The sequence below is a fragment of the Athene cunicularia genome (assembly GCF_003259725.1).
Source record: "Athene cunicularia isolate RWA chromosome 2 unlocalized genomic scaffold, athCun1 chr2_part1, whole genome shotgun sequence".
Classification (NCBI taxonomy): Eukaryota; Metazoa; Chordata; class Aves; order Strigiformes; family Strigidae; genus Athene; species Athene cunicularia.
Genome location: NW_020799095.1, coordinates 12,780,711 through 12,798,239, shown reverse-complemented (window position 1 = coordinate 12,798,239; position 17,529 = coordinate 12,780,711). Strand labels below are relative to the sequence as shown.

Sequence of the window (17,529 nt, the reverse complement as noted above, 5' to 3'; positions counted from 1 at the left end):
GAACCTTTTTTTTTTTTTTTTTTAATTATTTTTCCAAGTTCATACCCAGCCATTTCCCTGCAGGCTGATTTCACACTGTTATTCCAGTGAGTGACTGTGTCTTCGATGAAATGAAGGGTGCTTTAAGCTTCCTTTTGGCTCTGGGCTGTTACTGTAACATAAAATATGATGACACATTTTTCTTTTATAGGACTCTCCATATTGGATATATTGACAAGTAGGTGTAAAGTGTCTTCTCTTTGCCAGCTCCTCTGTCAGCTGCTGTGGACATACCCTTGACTGGAAGCTCCCCTTGCCCAATCAGGTTGCTGTGCCAGTATTTTCCTTGACATATATATATAACTGCTGTGCCGACATCCTGTGTACGTTGACTTGCTACTGACCAAGAGGGAGTGGAACAGCAAGGCACAGAAAATCCACTATACATTCTAACATTTAGGCTTTATCCTTTATTAGGTAGTGAGTAAGAGACATAAAAAGAATTGAGTTTGTTGTTTACAGCTGAAATTTAAGAGACTTGTGTGAACAAAACTTGTTCCATAGAGCACTGTGACAAAAGAGGTCCAAGAAAACTGAAGGTGTCATTGCAAATTAGCTGATGTAAGTAGTTGGACTGACACTCTTTTTATTTCTAGCAAAACTTGTATTAACTCTGCCCTTAGTACTGTGCCTCCATACATGCCACAGGACACATTTTGGCAAGGCTCAGCCTGTTGATTTTGATGGCACCACAACAACATGGCAGGATGTACAGCAGGTGTCCATGCACCAGAAAGCCGTGCATAAGAGCCTCCAGGATATTTGTGGGTCTCCCCTTTTTCCATCTGGGTGCTTTTTCATGGGGAAAAGATTGCCTTCCCAGACCTTCTTCCTTCCCAAAATGCTAGTCCTCCTCTGCTCGTTTAGCAAGCTCTTACTTAACACAGGCTATTACAAAAGGCTCTGGAGATAAAAGGTGGTTCATGGAGCACAGCTTGAAAACCAGTGCCCTATTCAAGAAGGAATCTGAACACAGCTGGCAATGGCACTACAATTTCTGCACAAAGATGAAAGGTTGAAAGCAGGCTTAAAAGACCAAGGCCAAGTTTTTGCAAAGAGGAGTTGAACCTTACTACACTATATTTATGTACCCAAATAAAAGGAAACATTTTCTAAATTGAGTGTTAGGCGCAGGTTTTGAAGGCTGGCCTGTTTCCTGCCTCTTTACTGGGAGCTGTAGAGTAGGAAGCCCTTTTAAATGTCAGCCCCTAGTTATTTAGGTGCCTAAACTTGGCTTCGGGAACTTAATCATACTCTTCTTGCTTTGAAAATTGGGCCAAAGCAATCCAGCTAGTAACCAGCCCTGAAATCACTATCGGATCTTTTTCACGGCTACACAGGAATGAATTAAATATAAACAAAAGCCCATTTCATTTCAAGGCACAAACGTTTGTAAATAAACTGGATGAAATACAAATACATAATATAGAACTTATTTTAATACTTCTAGATAAATAAATGCATCTCTTTGGAATTCTTTGGACACAGACATCCATGGAACCTCTTCTTTCTCTCTTTTTATATAATTTTTTTATAAAATCTAAATGCAGAGAGGTTTAAAAAATGGCAAATACCAATGTATATGGAAGGCTCAATGATGAACTGCAAGTCAAAAGTGCTGTATATTCCCATCCTCTGTATCTCCCAATTGTCCATATTAACCACAGGCAGTATTATACAGCAACCACATGGTCAATATTTTGCATTACTACCTTTTAATAAAAACTTTCAAATCATTTCTCCATCTAAACTTAAATTATGTTTTTAAATTTTATTCCTCCTAAATGTATGGTAGGCGTTTCACTTAGCTACACATCAGAGTGGTCGCATGTGACTCAGCAGCGCACTCCATAATATTAATACATACTTTTCGGCTCCCTATGGGAAAAAGCAGGCAGCAAGAATAAGATTCAAGAAGTCTATTTTTTCTCTGCTGTTTGTTACTTACCACTTAATGACCCACATGTGAAACTCAATGGTTATATAATTACTTTATATAGTAGATTTTCTGTTTATAAGTTATTTTTCTTACTCTAACATATATACAATATATCTATATATACCCCTGATAAATCTTACTTTAAAGGGACACAGTCAACCCCTTTAAGCCTCACAGTAAATATATAAGGCTTTAAGCTGTCCATATATAAAGGTCAGCCACAGAATTCAAGGGTCCCTTCAGATCCTAAAGGTTGTATTTGTTCCAAACCCATGATGTGCAGTTATCTCGTAATATGTATCTCATGTGTTGCTGTTTACATTTTATAGGTATATTAAGATATTTTATATCACATCAGTAGGAAATAAAACAAGAGAATAAATCTGTCTCTAAGACTAAGCCTATTGCAAAAGATGTTACCTGTATCTACAGACACTCCCACTGGTGTGATATAAAAGGAATATGTGCCATTTTTGGAATGAAATTCTGGCTACACTGCAGTCAGGAGGAACTTCTGACTTAAATGAGGCCAGGATTTCTGCCTGTTTTCATTTGCTAATTATGACTATGTGTAACCCATTTGTGTCTTCCCTCTGCTCAACACTAAGGTGTCAGACCTTTTTCATGACAAGAGTGTATTTTTTGCTGTCCACTGGCATGCCTTAGACATTGATCTACCCTGTATGTATTACACCTTTTCAATATACACACACTGCACACACGTTAAATAAATGTTTGACATATTCTGTGTACAGCATCTGGAATTTTTTCCCCCCACTAAAACTTCTTATTATTTACTTTGCCCTAATCATAGATTATATTCAGGCTCATTCTTCTATGGGTGAGGAAAACAATTTTTGCTCACCAGGAACAGCTCCACATTATTGTCATCATTTTTGACTACTTACCAAAGTGACATAATTTGTTCATTATTTCTTTTGCAACTCAGTTAGAAACCTAGTGGCATAGATAGAGACACAATACTACTGTTTTACAAGACATCTATTGTATCTACTTTTGTTCAGATAAATACCCAGTAACTGCTGAGTTGGCAGGAGGATTGTTAAGGGTACTACTATTCACAGTGTTTCTTTTTTTTTTTTTTTTCCTTCTTTAATCTACAGAATAAAGTATTTTATGTACATTGGAACCAGTTAATGCCCTTTAGACAAATTTGTAAGTTGTTTCATAAAGCAGGAAAGACATTGCAGGGAAATATGTGCCAAAAAGCACAGTCAAAAGGCTTCATAAGTTTTATATGTCACTACAAGTCAATGCTGGAAATCAGTTCTAAAACGATCAATACTCAAGAGGAATGTTCTCATCTGGAGAAAATACTGCCCATTCCCCCTTTTAGAATTTGTTCAGTTCTCTATCAAAAGTCCTGGCTCTTCATATATACTTTAAACTATAAATAAACACTGCATAGTTCAATGTTCTTGATTTTTTTTTTGTTTTGTTTTGATTTGATTTGAAAAATTATTGCAGTACAATTAATTCCTGTTTGGAGTTCAGTAAGGAGCAAACAGCACGGGAGTATGGGTGGTCCGTATAGGCCCTGGAGCTGGTCGTAGGAGTGCTGGAGGAAGTGCTGAAGTCTGGAAAAGGGTGGCTGCTGGGGCTGTGCGAAGACTGAAGGGGGAATTCACAGCCACAGCAGCAGCTGCTGCTGCAGCTGCTAGTGGATTTGGTAAGATTCGAGGAGCCATCGGCTTTGAAGGTTCCTTTGAAAATACTAATTTTACCTGTGGAGAAGAGAGAAAACAAACAAACAGAGAGATATCATTTGTTCATATTAGCTACACAACAGGGAGCTTGACTTAACATTATAAGTGTAAAATCAAGCAAGAGTGTCCTCGTAGTGGCTACTGACTCTGAGCTGCAGGCTTGTGACAGGAGAAATGATCTCACACATTGGACGAGGGTGAGCAGGATTTGGTTGTGGACAAAGCCTTATTACTCAGATTTATAATTTAATATGAGATTAGAAATCAAAGCAAACCCAAAACTGGGCTGGGCAATCTGCACCAAACTAAAGCTGCATGTACCCTGCAAGAATTAAATAAGGAAGAATTCGCCATCAATTAAAAGACCTCCACCTAGACAGCTTTATGATAGAGACCAGAGCAGAATGAAAGCATATCCTGTTCTCCAGTTTAACTAAGAAGGTACTTTTTTTTTAATCATTAGGATGCAAGTTCTACTTCAAATTAAGATCTTCAGATAGCCTTTTTTTTAATGAGATGCTGACTCTAAGAACGAGCAAATAAACAAACCTTATCTTGCACCAGTTATGAAAATTTCCTATGTTTCATGTATTCAGATAGATGATGACTTCTATGGGTGTTGCCCTATGTCATTTTTCTGTGTCTTCAAATTTTCGCTACAACACTGTTCATTCTTACAAGGACTGTGAAAAACTAGCAGATATTTTATAATGTTGTCATCATGAAAAAAATGTTACCTATATCACTTAGTACGGTGCCAAACCATGGTATTTTTGTTACTGTCACTTAGGCTTCTGCTTTAAAAATGTTTAAATCATGAGTCTTGTGCACTACCAAACACAATTTAGAAAACTCCTCATTTAGAGTTTCCAAAATGAAAAATAAAACAAAACCAAAACCAAAAACCTGAAGATTTTCCCAGACTGATTGAAAGTTATTTTTCTTACTCTACTCACAGAGTAAGTAACCTCTACTCACAGAGGTCCATTATTATTTAAGAGAATGTACATTTGGTATGCATACAAATGAACATCAGAGTAGTCTATATAGATTTCTGCAGATTTCAGTGGGATATCAATTTCTAATGAGATTCCAGAAGCCTGAATACTGTTGTTCTGGTTTTATAACTCTGAGATAAGAATAGAAACCTCATCCACTGACAAAGAAAAGTTCCTATTGGCTCTGATGGACTTTTGGTGGGTCTCTATCCTGGCATGACCTGAGGATCTTTGCAAAGAACATAAACCTGAATATGTGGTACTTAATATACAGAATATGAATATATGTACCATGCTGTGGTACATCTCCATGTACGGACATTTCTCACTCACAGGGAAACACAATTTCTAATCCTTGAATTGAAAAGGGCTTTCAAGTAACTAACTTGCAGTATATCAGTCTGATATTTTCAATTCAACAGTAGCTTGGTGAGTGAATAGTCAGAAGGTAAGGACAAGAGTACTCTGGCATGAACCACTAGCGAGTTTCATAGTTACACTACCACCATATTCCAAAAAATCTGCTGGTTCTTTACCAACCAGCTGGACACAGGATATTTGCTTATCCTAATACCCAGTGGCAACACTGCTGGCCTTAAGGTCCTTTAAAGCTCTGGGAGAGATACTCAGAGGGACCAGATTCTGTAATTCTCTTAATGGAGGACATAACAGATGCTAGACACAAAATTCCTCATGGTGCCTATGATCTGATCTTTTCCTTGATCAGTGTTACACCCACCGATCCAGGCTTTCTTCCCTTCCTGAGCATTTGACGCTTTCCTCCTTCCTTACATTTTTTAGTAAATCCTTCTTTTTTTCAGCCTTGTTTAGAACAAACAAGGAAAATAAGTCTCTAAAAAAAAAAAAAAAAAAATAAATCCTGAGTACAAAGTACAAAAAACCTCCAGCCAAAACCAGGGTTCTGATTGTGGTCTAGAATTCTCAGTGAAGGATGCTTTTCATAAGAGCTATTTTGTTGCAGAAAGTTTGGACTATCAAACAACTGATAACCTCTTTCTCTCCAGTATAGTATTTTATTGAGGCTGGACATCTGTGGCTTAAAGAAATATTAAGTAAGACCCAACAGTGCAAGATTTCTTAAACTCTGAAATAGTACTGTGGGAATTCATAAAGCTTCTTTCTCTGAAGCACGCAAAACTAGACTAAACAAAGCCACACATATGATATTGAAAACTTGGAGAGTTTTTGGTCTAGAAAAGCCATGAAAATGTAGTAAGTCCTTTTTTTAACTTCTGTAGAAAAAAAAATATGGTGATGCTTGTATATTTTTTGCCATAAAGATCAAGTCTTATGAGACTGTTTATATTAAAAGGCTAGGACTGTCTTGTCATTCTTGGAGGAATCAGGAATTTCTAATGAAGTCAGTTTTTCAGTTAATTTATCAACATGGTTCTGATTTCAAGATAGCTTCAAAACTAGTAGTATTTAGCATATACAGTATCTTGCACCTTCATTTCAAACCTCTCTGCAAGTACTAATTGACACACAGGTCAACATTAAGAGTAAGCTAGCCATTAGTTGTTTCATTTCCAATAAAGTAAACTAAGGGACAGTAAATGGCTTGAAAAATTAATGAGGATTAAAGAAAAAGTCTAGAGCTCATAAAAACCATTCACATTCAAAGTAAAATTAGCACATCTTTGGCTTGTTGCTGTGCCATTCTGCATTTCAAGTGATGGCAATTTTGGTATTTTTTCTATTCAAACCCAAAAAGATTAAATGGGGAACTGCTCTCATCCTTTCTCAGCACAGCCTCCATTGTAGTACACATATCTGTTAATTTATTGCTGACTCATTCTCTCCTTATTAAATCCCCTTTGCCTCTTTGCTCACCTCTGGCTTGACTTTATACTGCAAGCAATTGGGAGTGAGGGAGCAGGAAAAGGACACATTGCCTTTATTTGTCTATGCAGCAACCAAATGGCCTTAATCTTTGGCTAGAGTTCTCAGAAATCACCATTACATAAATTGGGAAATAGAGAACTGTGCACAACAGCAACAGTAATGTAATAGTTATTTTCATCCCTTGGGAAACAACAAATTTCCTAAAGTAATAATAATCCTGTCAGAAAGGCTTTAGTGATTCCATACGCTTCTTACCTCATTACATATTTTCTATTCCTTTCAGTATAGCTTATACGTATTGGAGGCCTTGGTCTTCCTGGTGGATTACTGAAAACCCCTATGGGGCTATTTCCCTACTAGTGGATCTACCAGAATAGTGCACTGCATTATGCTACAACATCCATGAAACTCCTACCCAGCTGAATCATGCATGAATATAGCACTCATGAGGGCTGCCCCAAGAAGGACATGCTTTCTGTTGCCAGGAAAAGAGCTTTAACTCAACTTAAAGAGAACTGGGTTTTCACAGAAAAAAGCTCCATATTCTGCCTGCATTAGAGAAGATGGTCAAGGCGTAAGGGGTGAATCTCTATGAGGTCAATGAATCAACATCCTCCCTCTGCCAAAACCCTCACAAAACACCACAGCACATAAAACAATCATGCAGTTTAACTGATGGATGGAGATAAATATCAGATGTTTCACTATCCCATCCACAATATAAGCAGTTTCTTAACTAATGGCAAGATCCTAGAGGGATTTTTATTAAAAAGTATTTTTATTAAAAAGTAAACCTTTTTCTGAGCTTATGAAGCTACTAAGTACTGTGTTTCAGATAGTTTAGCCTGGCAGTAGAAAATGTAACCAGACCATCCTGAAACTGAGTGGAATGAAATGAGAGATGGATTTTTTTTAATTGTTTCAATTGTTATCTGAATAAATTTCTAAATAAGAATAGAATAAAGGTTTTATGGTTTATGAAGTTTTATTTAGTCATTTCATCACTATTGTTCTTGGTGAAAACTGGAAAAATCCTGTCTGAGACCTGGAATTTTCTTTAGGTTCTTGCTCTCTAATGACTCTTGAAACAAGCTTCTTTTCTGAGGTTATTCAGAGTAGCTACAAAAATGAGGACCCACAGGTTGTAGTCAAAACCTATCAGAGTATATAAAAAGTACCTTGTGGGCTTCCATGGGCCCATTTGGAAACTTGTATAGTCCCATTGTTTACACTATTCCTCTCATTTTAATTTTTTTTCCACTTTTTCTTAAACACCACTTAGCAGGGTTAAAATGAAAGTAAAGCATAAAGGTGATTGGCTTACCCCTAGAGGATGTGTTCCCTTCTGGAGTTTGTTGTAAGGGCTGTATTTAGGTTTAGGTGGCTTCCCAGCAGCTCTGTCTTTGTGCCTTCTACTGCTTATGTGCTGTTAAAATACATTTGGGTAGGAAAAAAAAAAAAGAAGAGTGATAGTTCCTTACTAGATCATTTCAGGTTCTACTTTACACAAGGGTGCTCCGATATTAAAGGCTACTGCTCTTCACAACAGCATTACTTTGACTAAATTAACAACAAATGGCAATAGGATTTGTTCCAATCTGAATGATCCTTTGTGCATCATGCATTGGGACACTGACTTTTAGCAGTGCTCAGTTCAACTCTGCTTCCACTGTAGTCAATGATTTTATCACCTTTGTTAACTTCAGCAGACCTGCATCAGGTCAAAGACAGAAGCCTTTGAAAAATTCCTATCAATATAAAGCACCCATCAAATTCAATCTACTGCTGATAGAAAGTTTTGAAAGAATATTAGATAGTAGAGCATCCCCTATTTGGGGAAAGAAAAAAAAAAAAAAGTCACAAAATTGTTTAAATCCCTAAAAAGCCTGGAGATACTTTGAAGATTTCAGCTTAAAGATAGTTACATATCAAACTAAGTGACAGTGGGAAAAAAAAAAATTAAAAAAATCCATTATCTTCATTAAATCTATGAGATTTTACAAGAATCCTTCTACACAGACTTTATTGCAGTATTAGATGTAAGGAACTTTTCAGAACTATATTTTTACTTTGATTTTAATTTTCAAGAGAGAGAACTCAAAAAAAGACAAAGGACTGGACTTTTTTTTTTGTTTTTTCCTGAAAGCAGAAGACAAGTATTGCTATTGTCCATTACTGAATTTATCTTCATTCTTGTAAAGTTCCTTAACAAGTATTTAATTCCAAAAGGCATATGGAATTAAACTAAGTGTTTTTCAGAACAAAGGCTTTGTTCATTTGAAGAATGACTGAACATAACTTAGTGTAATTGCAATTTAGAGGTCATGCTTCTCAGTTACAGAATAACACTGATAAAAATATATTACAAATCCTCTCCATCCCACATTTCTAAGCAGATTATTCAATGTTCTGTGAAAGTACTGACTGCACCCACCTCCAACATCTTTGTCAAGGCAAATATGCAGTACATAAAATGTCAGGGTTTATTAGCTAATGACAATTATAGTCATCTAAAGACAGTTGTAACATGTTGCAGCTTACAGCTTCTATAATTCTTTGAAAAATATATATAAGCAAGAGCTTTTGAGAAAACATATTCTGTGCAAGGGAAAATTATATCCAAAACAAAACATACAGCATGACAGCCAAGTACAAAGGGCAAAATCTATAAGTTCCATTTGGATGCAAACTGTAGACTGACACATGCTGATTGTGTTGGTACTTTATCACCATGAAAACAAAGAATAACCAAGGATTCACACTCTGAAATCTAGCTGAGTACCTGTTTCAGTTGTGTCTCAGAGTTTACGTGCACATCACATATTTCACAGTGAAATGTTTTGTTCTGAAGGCCTGTGTTTCCTTTATTCACAGGTCCTTTGCCTTTTACGCCTGCCCGGGGAAAGGCTTTTATGGTTCCACTTCCATTCCGAGCTTCCAGCATAGTTTTGTGCTTAGTCCCTGGAGACATCAGAAATGGGAAACAGAAACAACTTTGGCAATCTGGTTGCATTCATTGTTTTATTTTCTTTTTAGAAGAAAATCATATGAACCTCAGCTTGGTGCCATGTGCTATCCTTGGAATATGCCCATGTTTATCTGTATCAGATTCATACCAATATAACAGTATTTCACATCTGATATTTAATTATTAAATTACCTATCTGTAGGTAATACACTAGAACAAAACAGCCCCACCAGTAAGTAGTGGCACAATCAGGTGTCCTGATGTGAAGTTAAATGGGTGTGACTTTTCTCATTAACTCCTGCTGCTAATAAGACCTGAATTGTAGTTGCGAAGGAAGAGTAATTTAGCTATTAAGATGTAGTTGGCTTTGATCTGTAGTCCTCCTGAATGGATTGATCAGCAATATGTATTAGGTAGCTTACGCTTAAATCTGTAATTAAGTAATTAGTCTCCAAATCAAAAAGGGGGAGTAATTCCTGGCAGCAACCTATGGATCCTTAAGGGCCTGGACAGAAACCAGAATGTGTGAGAAACATACATGTGAGAAAAATGTGCTTGCATTTTTTTATTAAAATAAAGATTGGAGAGAAAACAACAGTGTCCTGTTGCTTTACTTTTATTCACACTAAACGATTTGACACACTGTTGACTTCCACACAGGTAGTCTGTGATGATAATGGACTACTACCGTGTATGGAACTAGATTTCCACTGATAATTGCTATATGCATCCACATGTACACTTATACAGGCATGAATGTGTGTGAGCACACACATTTTATCAGCAGAGACAGCAAAAACCTGGAGGGTTGTGTTTAAATATTCAGAATAATGTTTTGGCTTTCATCTTTATCAGAAAAATATTTAGAGTCTAACCCTCATATGAAGTTAAATAGGTTAAATGGGTACAGCTTTATGAAGTCAGATTTTCACCGGTTGAATATCTTGCATACAGCAAACACAGCATTCAAAACTGATTAGGCTTTGTTTCTCACGAATACCAACAAATTATCATTTCCTTTTTCATGTAAGTGGATTCTATAGACATGCCAGAGGTTTTTGGGGTTTTGTTTGTTTGTTTGTTTGTTTTAATTACATCATAAAACCATTGATCATTTTGCTGCAGGTATAACGTCACTGTCTTCATGTTTCAAACTTAAGGTTCTCTGTCTGTCTCAACTCTGTTTATCCTGCTGGCAGGTAACTGTTGACATCCAAAATCAAGAGGTTTTCTGTAGGATATTTATAGGTGGCCATTGCCACCACATTAAATCTGAAGATATTTTAACCCCACTTAACACACCTCCAATCAATAAGATGCTTAAAGTAGTGACTGGGAATGATGGCTCTCTACTACTGGAACTTATTGATGCTACTAGCTGTAATAACAAGAAAAGGTTTAAAAATTAAGAAAGATGGAGGTAAGCAATTACCCATTCAACTCTCATGCAGCAGTTGCTATCAGTTGATGAAAACAAAGGGAAAATATCCATAATTTTAACAAGTTATTAACAGACAATATGGAGCTAAGAATTCTAACTCTCATCATTGAACTCTGACTGACGCTCCCTCTTTCAGCCTTAATTTGTTAGATTTCAAACAAAACTAATGGCATTCATACTCAGTTTGCTAGCTGACACAAACAAAACTATGCAAACTCTGAACACCAAAGGTAATGAAGCATGAGCTGTCATTTAGCTCTGTAAGGTTTGGAGGCTGCAAAAGATAAAATGTAAGAAAATGGGCAACTTGCATGCAATAAAATTTCTTTCTTCCCCTGTTATGAAAGCCTTTTTGCCTGTCATTTTTATTCTTTAATACCTAATGAATTCCATGTAATTGCCACTTTTCTGCCACCTCTTTGTCCCCTGCTGCAAGAGATCTAATCTATTCAGGGGAAGATAATTGCGGAGCTCTTGAGACAGAAGGAAAAAAAGGAAGAAAGCAAGCACTGCTCCATCTCACCACTGTTGTGCGCCTCCAGCTGCGAGGCAGAGTTGACAGCGACTTTGCATAGTGAACAGTACAGCAGTCTTTTTGCCTTTTCTTCCTCAGTCTCAACAGAAGGGCATGTGGTGCTGCTAGTGGCTGTTGTGGGGATTTTCTCCACTTTAGAGGTGATCTCAGTTGTCATAACACTGCTCTTCCGGATTTCCACGGTTGTCGTCGTTGATATTGCTGGTGTCCCTGTGGTAACATCTGCGGGCAAAGAGAGGAGATGGAAGGAAACAAAAAAAGAGGTTGTGATCTTTGGCATTTGCTTGTTGGCAGCCTAATGCTGTAACCGTACAGAGAGCCTGATAGTGCTGATGATGGTTTGACTAATGGTAATGAACTAAATCTGACCTTATTGTTTGTATTTTGTGTGGTTCCAAAATACAGTATTGCCATGTATGGAAATGCCATGTATTCTGTCTCCTGCATTCTGTTAACACCCAATAAATGCAGAATTTCATAAACTGAAAAGACAGGTCATTAGGTCATTAGGACTGTACTGTACAATTGTACAACTGAAAGATAATCCACTAAAAGAGGTTGTGTAAATTACCAGTACAATAGGCTGTTAAGGTTTATATGCAGCACTTCAGATGCATAAAGTGCCATAGTACAACATAACACTTACTCTAATTGAGTAGCCAAGCCAAAGTTTTAACATTCTGTACTAATAAAACTAAAATGAAAATAATTGTATGTTCTTGATATCTGATAAAATAAATGAAGGTAATTATTAATACACAGTATACATTTATCAATGCATTGTTATTATCCATTATTCCACACTAACAATACATACTAATAATAGTAACTAAATATACAACATCCTATATCTGAGACCTACACAGACACTAACAAGATTTCTGTGCTGTGTATCAGCGGTATGTTTGAAAAAACAGTCAGTATGCTATATACCTAAATTTATTTGGAAACCTAGTGCTTGCATCTAAGAACTTGTGCTTTTTCTGTAGTTTTCAACTCCAAGAGAGAGAAAGTATGCCATGATACTGTGGTTTGAATAATATATACATGACATTTGGATATGGCAGTATCATTTGGTAGTTAAGTACTTAACAGGGTAGAGGACAGTAATATCGAGCACTGAGCCAGTGGAGGAGACGGCAAGGGACAGGAGAAAGACAGAAGGAACAGGAGCTGTTCTGCTTTTGCAGTGTTGTATTTTGTCATATTAAGCCTACTGAGTAGCAGCTTTCCCCATAAGAAATCTTAGTTACTTTACTGAGATATCCCTAGAATTGAGTACTTTGCAATTTAGACAGTTCATTTTATTTTCATACATCCCTTGGTGTTAGTGGTGTTCTTCATGTACTACGCTTTATTCGTTTCCATCTATTAGAACAGGCAAAATAGCAATTTTCACTTACAGACCTTAGTATGTGCTGTGATGCAGGGGGGAGACAACTAACTGATGCCGCAGAGGTGTGTTTCAGACTAATACTGTTCGACAACTTAATTAATGAAGAACATGCCTAACAACATAGCAGATGATAGCAAACTGGAAACAAGTGCAAACACACTGAGAGACATGATTCAAAATAATTTTAATATGTTGGAGAGACAGTCTAGAAAATTAGATGCTTTTTCAGTAAAGACAATTGCAGGAATTCACACTCAGTGGGATTAATCTGATCTATTAAAACACGATGAAGAACAGCTCCAGTACTGCTTTTTGGGGATGTTTATTTGTTTGGTTGATTCTGGGTTGTTTTGTTTGCTTGGTTTTCAGAAAAAGCTTGCAGTAGAAGATAGCAAGATGAACACAGATGTCTCATCATCGTGTTATGGAATAGGTCCACACCACATGGAAAGAGCAAAGTGAAAGATTTATGAAGGAATTTTTCCTCCTCTAATCAGCACTGGAGGCCCTGTGTCCAGTCTTAAAAAATTAACAATTACTTGCTTTGTTGTTACTCCAGCAGCAATACAAACAAACAAGACAGGGGTCGTGAGGGAGGAAGTCAAAACAAATCAGAGGTTTAGAAAACATGGATGATGAAGCTTAAACACTGACAACTTTTTTCGTATCTGTAGAAGGTAGCTAAAAATACGAGAATAAACTCATCTCCCTGATCCCTCTTAATAGGACAAGGACTATTGGATTACATCAAGAGAAATTTAGATTAGACATCAGGAAATTCTTTCTAATATCAAAGCTTGTAAAGCCTGAGAATAGCCTACCTACAGAGATCCAGAAATATTGCCTCCTGGAGGACTTAGAACTGGCCGAACAAGTATCTGCAGGAGCAACCCAGGTATGATCCCCTTTCAGTCAGGGGGAATAGGACTCTTCAAGCCCTATTAATTTCTATGGATTGTGTATTTTGTAACATTTCTCCATATTCTCTCAGAGTGTTTTTAGAATTATTATTCATAAAACCATGAAAGCAGAGTTCATCTTGTGAATATTCTACATATTGCCAGGCATTAAGCATACAGCAAAAATAATGTCCCACTCAAGGTCTAATCAAAGTATTTCTTTTTTCTGAGAGTGAGTCTGGAGGTGGTTATATCCTGAATGTACTGTGGATGTCAAATACTTGTCCAGAAGGAATGGTATTACCTCGCTGAACAGTCTGTTCTTATTTTTAATTTTTTACAGACCAAAAATAATGTATCAAAAGAAAAAAATACTTTTTTTAAGCTTTCTGTTGGGCAACTGATGCATAAATGAAGCTTTTGTACATCTGTCCACAAAATGATACATTTAACTAGTCACTGCTTTCCTATCGTAGAGAATTCATGTCAATGTTTCTTCCCTTCAGTTGAAAGTTGCTGTAGTGAAATTATTTTCCTCAAAAGCGCACTCCCAGCAGTACATAACACTGCTTTTAAACCTTCAGTTTCTCCATCCTGGTACTACTTACTGTACAGTAGTACGTCTAGCCAATGTACTTTCCTGGTGAAAAGGAAGGCAGAGGGCAGATGGCACCAGGGAGAGGGAAGGAAAAAGAAGACATTAACAATCTCTCAGGATTGATGACAAGGTTGGTGCTTATTCTAATCTTGCAGGAAATTAGATATGTGCATCAATCACCATTACCAGCTTTGCAGTGCAAGGGTCAGTATTTTGCCCGAAGCAAAATATAGATCATAATTTATTTATTTTCCAAAGGATATTTCTTTATTGTCCAAAGGATAAAGAAAATATTTCTTTATTTTCCATAGGCAATGGATAAAAAATAAAAGCTTAAATAACTGCAGATTTTGTTCTGCTTCAGGTATCTGACCTCCTCTATATATGTTGATCTAATATTTCACTATGTAATTATTTTAAAGTGAAAAGAAAATACAATTACATTAGTCCTTTTGAGGGTATTTAATATTAATGCGTGAAAGTAGCATTGTATATAAAAATTAAACTAAAGATGGTAAATCTCACCAACATATTCTTCCAATTAAAAAAATATCAAAGTTCAGTGCACATACTCTGCACTTTCAAAAGGTGCCCTATAATAATACTTTGTATATTCCACTAATGCAAACGCATTAATGACATCAAAACATATACAAGAAAACCACACAAATTCAACACATTTAAAGATGTAAAGCTGTTCCTCCTCATCTAAAGTTTAGAATTATCTGTGGGAATTAAGGAGAAAACATTCTAAAAGCTGTCAAGTAAGCTTACAAAGAGGGAATTCAAATCCTCTTCTCACCAGAACTTCTAACCTAACCAGTATGTGCCTCTGAATATATTACAGTGTTGCTGCCTGTACACAGCTCAGTGCCCTAAATACACGGTACAGCATTAAAGGTATAAAGGGATTAATAAAAATACCCCACCAAAAAGAAATAGGAAGGCATTTGAACTGATGCCTTGAAGACTGAATCAGCATTTCTTAACTTTATATTATGACAGTGCTTTAAGAACTCTTTCAATAATAAATGATCTATCTAAAATTGAGCTAGAAACTCAGTCACAGTCAACTGGAAGATTTGTTTCTAGTGACGCAGGCTTGCAGCACTGTGCTATTTTCATACCAGTGGCCTGCAGCAAATATTCATTATTGCAACTGTCACTGCTTGGCTTTGGCAAAAAGGCTGATTGCTAATATTGTATGGAACTGGACTCTAGCAGAAAAAAAAGCAAACAATTCAGGATTCACAACAATCCATTTGTGTTCCTGGTCTTAATAGAGCAACAGAATAAAAATTAGAAATATAAAAAAATTGCATTAAAATCTAATCTTTGTCGCTGGCAAAATTAAATATTTATTCTAACAAGAAGACAAAGCCAGATGAAAAATATTCTGTGATAACTGACTTTGGGTTCTACAGATACCATAGTTCAAGCGGAAACTGCAAGTGTGTGATTAAGGTCTTCCTAAGTAAGCAGGATTAATTTTATATCCCAGCTTCAATACTCATGAATTTCCTTTAGGCTGAAGAGACAGAAAATTACAACTCAGGTTTTTCTTCTGAGTATGTAAAAGTCTCACTCATCAGTTCCTGCTACTAAGCAGAAGAATTTCTTATCCTAAAACTATAAATAGACCCACAGAGAGAAAAGTGCTCTGACTTCAAACAAATCACAACTATTTATGAGCACGTTTTTTCTTCTGCAATCTCAAGTGGCATGCATTTAAAAATATCTGATTTAGCACATACCCAAGCATTCTGGTCTCATTTAAATCAAACTTTGCCTTTGACATAAAAGGATTGAGCATGTGGCCCATAACACTGTCCAGGGAAAAAAAAAATCAAAACAACAAACAGCACCCCCCTGCCAAACTAGAAAGCACATTCTTTCTCATGACAAACAGATCTTGATATGAAATATTTCACTATACTGTAAAACCTCTTAGTATTGCAAAAAATATTGTCAGCTGGCTCACTTTATAGCAAACATGCATCAAGGAACAAAATGATCATGTATGGGTGCTTGATACTGGCATGCTCAAGAGAGTCTTGGCTTATTATTTTCCTGTCTACTAAGAACCGCGTCCTCAGTTTCCTTGGGCTGCTTTGAAAATCCTATGTTCTGTGTCCTCTGTGGTAATTACATTTGAAGATAAGACATAATTTCTTTTGAATCTATAAATATAACAGTGGAGTATATAAAAAACAAAGTACCATCCCAAAAATAACTGTGACTTTTTCTCATGCTTGGCTGACTTTCTGTTCTCACATGCTAAAACATAAGCATGTGTGCTAGCACATTGGCTGGCTCTCGCACTTAAACAAAACATTTTGAGGAACGTTAACTCAAATGTATCGACTTCTCTATATGTGCAGAATACAGAACTCTGTATTTTGTGGTTGGTGGATATTTGGCCCATTACAAGATATTGTACAGAAAATTCTTTTAGTATAATATGAAAATTCCAGTCATTAGACTTAGTTTTATATTCAAAACCTGGATTCAATCTATTTTTTTATAGATATATCTTTCCCAGAAAGGATATCTTTTTTTCTTGGAGAGTCAGAAGTATATTTTTAGAACTTAGGAGGACCCATGTAATTTTTTGTAAGAAAAAACTGATTACAACAGCATGTTTTAGATAGTTAAGTATTGTACACCCCAGGTTTTTTGGTATAAAAGATCAAAATATCTGAATGACAGCTGTGTAATTAATTACTTTATGATAAAACCCCCTTCAGTGAAGCAACATGAAATACTGGAAATCATATTTACCTGATCTTTTACAGGATGGATACTAACTAATATGCTATAAGGAAAGAGCCAAGAGCTCTGAAGTAATAAACAAAGCTGTGTATGACCAAACAGGAACAGAATTGGAAAATTTTTGATGAGCTGCCTTTTCTGAATTCACCCATTTTCTCTCCCTTCCCCTGTCACTGCCCTGTCTTGTCAGTCTCCTTCAAAATTCCTTGTTACTTTGCTTTGTCTACATGTCCATTGTGATTACTTCTGATATCCAGAAAGTGAAAGGCTGAACGTATCTAAGGTATTGATCAAGCCTTTGCTCAAATGTACAGAACAAGCACTACAGAGGACCTGAAGGGCTGCAGACTT

At 36.4% G+C, this 17,529-nt stretch overlaps 1 protein-coding gene across 5 annotated transcripts in view; it reads right to left on the bottom strand.

Moving 5' to 3' along the window:
- Positions 1-434: 434 nt before the first annotated feature.
- The window catches only part of ZNF385D (zinc finger protein 385D), a 443,055-nt gene continuing 425,960 nt past the window's right edge, over positions 435-17,529 (bottom strand). For all 5 annotated transcript variants that reach the window (XM_026841918.1, XM_026841921.1, XM_026841924.1 and 2 more), the window contains 4 exons: positions 11,502-11,735; positions 9,352-9,530; positions 7,894-7,995; positions 435-3,723 (listed from right to left, as the gene is read on the bottom strand). In XM_026841918.1, coding sequence (XP_026697719.1) covers positions 3,490-3,723; positions 7,894-7,995; positions 9,352-9,530; positions 11,502-11,735 — 749 coding nt within the window. In that variant the 3' untranslated portion in view covers positions 435-3,489. The remainder of the gene's footprint in view (positions 3,724-7,893; positions 7,996-9,351; positions 9,531-11,501; positions 11,736-17,529) is intronic.